The sequence below is a fragment of the Atta cephalotes genome (assembly GCF_000143395.1).
Source record: "Atta cephalotes unplaced genomic scaffold scaffold00017, whole genome shotgun sequence".
Lineage (NCBI taxonomy): Eukaryota > Metazoa > Arthropoda > Insecta > Hymenoptera > Formicidae > Atta > Atta cephalotes.
The window spans coordinates 5954420-5956982 of NW_012130081.1; the positions used below are offsets into that span (position 1 = coordinate 5954420).

Below are 2563 nucleotides of genomic sequence, written 5' to 3' on the forward strand. Positions count from 1 at the left end.
GAGAGAGAGAGAGAGTTTAATGCGTTGCACATATAATTAATTATTTTAAGATAATGCAAATAATGTACGTCTTATATTTGGAAATGTAACAAGATGTGTGCAAGAAATACAAAAGTACGAAGAAATTTGTGATGCACAGTTTTATTCTCTGCGTAAATCAAGAGTACAGATTATCCTTATTAACTTTGAGTTCAGTTAATACAGGCACCGCAGGTGTACTTGTTTTTTTAGTCATCTATTTGCACTAAGTACGCATAAATGTAATAAAAACGCAAATATAAGCAAATATAAGATAGGAAGTATAGTATTATGAATAATAATATAAATGTTAGGACAATCGATAAAACTATAAAAATCGAGTTTTTCATTCTTTTTTTCAGAGCTACAAATAACATAGGATGTTAAAAAAAATCTCTAATTACCAATATTACTGTTGCGTTTATAATCATTTCTCAGAATATATTACTCATTTATAATATATTATTACACATAACTGCAGTAATAATAGCAGTAATAATAAATTCATGCTACTAATTTATATTAATCTATAATAGTAAAGTCTCTACAAAGTCTCTATACAATAGTAGGAATTACAATAGTAAAAATAATAATAAATCTGTAAAATGTATCTCTGTTTATATAGAATGTCAAACAGCTGAGAGACAAAAATTTACTTCAACATAGAAAAATAGTTTATCAATATATAGATAAGATTGATTATTCATTTGGATATTCGTCCAGATATCCGATTCATCAATCTGAAAATTTCATCTAATTGCGAATTTCACGCTTAATTCGCCGCTTTGAGGCAAAATTTATCATAATAAAACCTGTTGCGATATATTGTATAATCTGGATATTTTTTTTCAATGGACGCATTGTTGCTTATGTACAAATGTAAACTAATTCTTAACATGCTATTATTATATAATAATCAATTGTAATGATTCAGAGAACAACTTTAAAGCAACTTGTTTCATATTAATACGTATGTGTATGACCACAATTTTATAACTGAAACAATATCTCAGACATGATTGCATACGATCAGCATTACCTTATTAAGTACGTACAAGCACAAGCATTTTTCATGTGTATACTTTTTCTCCCATCTTTGTATTTCTCTATCTTATTTCAGCTCCTTATGTTAAAAAATACAAATCCGTAGCTTAAATTATCGGCGATGTTGGGAGCGTGGTTTAACAGAGGGAAAAATAGATACATGCCATTTAAAATAACACGGCAGTCCCAAGTAAGTTTAACCTCCCATTTTACAACAGATAATTTTAAGGTACTTAAAGTGCGAATAAAGATTTGTCTTGATCTTTGTTAATTTGGCGCTGAATGTTCTGATTACCGGTAGTCGAAGAATTCGAGGTGGCAGTTGTGGCTGTAGGGAGTGTTGGTAAAGCTTCAGCCGCGGCTGCACGTTCTGCTAAGAAGCGCTCAAATTCCGACGATGTTAAGGATTCTTGATCACCTTGCCCTCCAGGCTGTAATACAAATTATATTGTTTGACGACTGACGCTCTTGTAAATGAAAAGAGAATCTTTTAAATTTATACGATTATTATGATTTTGAACATTTGGTTTGCTTGAAAACAAATACATGTACTATTTGTAAAATTGATTTGAAAGCCTAAACTACTAAAGTACTTACTGTGCGATCTAACCAGGCTGCCATTTCATTGAATTCAGATTCCAGATTTGGCTAAGTATAGAAAAACAAACACAAACATTGAACAAAACAATAAAGAAAAACAACATACAAATCATATGTTATAACATTGATGCAAACAAAATTTAATAACAATGTAATCAAAATTAACATATATTTTCATGCTTTTAAAAAAGATATGCAATCGTGATAACGAATACGTAACAAATGTAAGCAAGATTCCATAAGAAAAAGTTACTGTACCTCTTTTGTATCCTTCTAGTGTATATATGTACATATAAAATATCGAGAACATTGACAACACAAATTTACATAACATTAGCGCATGCAGTGTTTGAAATTGGCATAAAACCGAATCGTCAGAATTGAACGTTTATATTATTATGCAAGTTACAGTATTTTAAACAATCTTCGGTTGGCAGCAATCAGGCGTAAAAAATGTGTTTATTAGAAAAGAAGATTGATGAGTGTGACTAATTTTTTCTAATCGTTAGTTTAAGAAGGAGAGGATGTTACGCACACTAGCACTAGTAGTGGTCTGTTGAGGTAATTTAGGATTATTGCGGTTGAGAATTGCCGTACTTAAACTTCCTCCTCTCACCTGCTCCAAATTATCCTCGTACTTGCTGCCACTGTAATTGAAATATATTAAAGTATTATTGAATCAATTTAATCTATACAAATACATATTGAAATAAATAAATATATATTGAAGGAAATTTGTAATGTGTGATGAGCTTTATAAAATAATTAAATATACAATGTAATGTTAATATTTTTTTTCTTATCATTTTTATCCATGTCATAAATAATTGCGAAAAAAATAAGTGCGTTGCAAAAAAGATTGGAGTTTGTGTATTAATATTTACCGTGTTATACAATTTTA

General features: G+C 29.5%; 1 protein-coding gene across 1 annotated transcript in view; it reads right to left on the reverse strand.

The window, feature by feature from the left end:
• Window positions 1-1295: 1295 nt before the first annotated feature.
• LOC105618611 (TOM1-like protein 2) overlaps window positions 1296-2563 on the reverse strand; it is an 8257-nt gene continuing 6989 nt past the window's right edge. The window contains exons 7-9 of the mRNA XM_012200141.1: window positions 2198-2309; window positions 1660-1710; window positions 1296-1493 (exon numbers count right to left, since the gene is read on the reverse strand). Coding sequence (XP_012055531.1) covers window positions 1296-1493; window positions 1660-1710; window positions 2198-2309 — 361 coding nt within the window. The remainder of the gene's footprint in view (window positions 1494-1659; window positions 1711-2197; window positions 2310-2563) is intronic.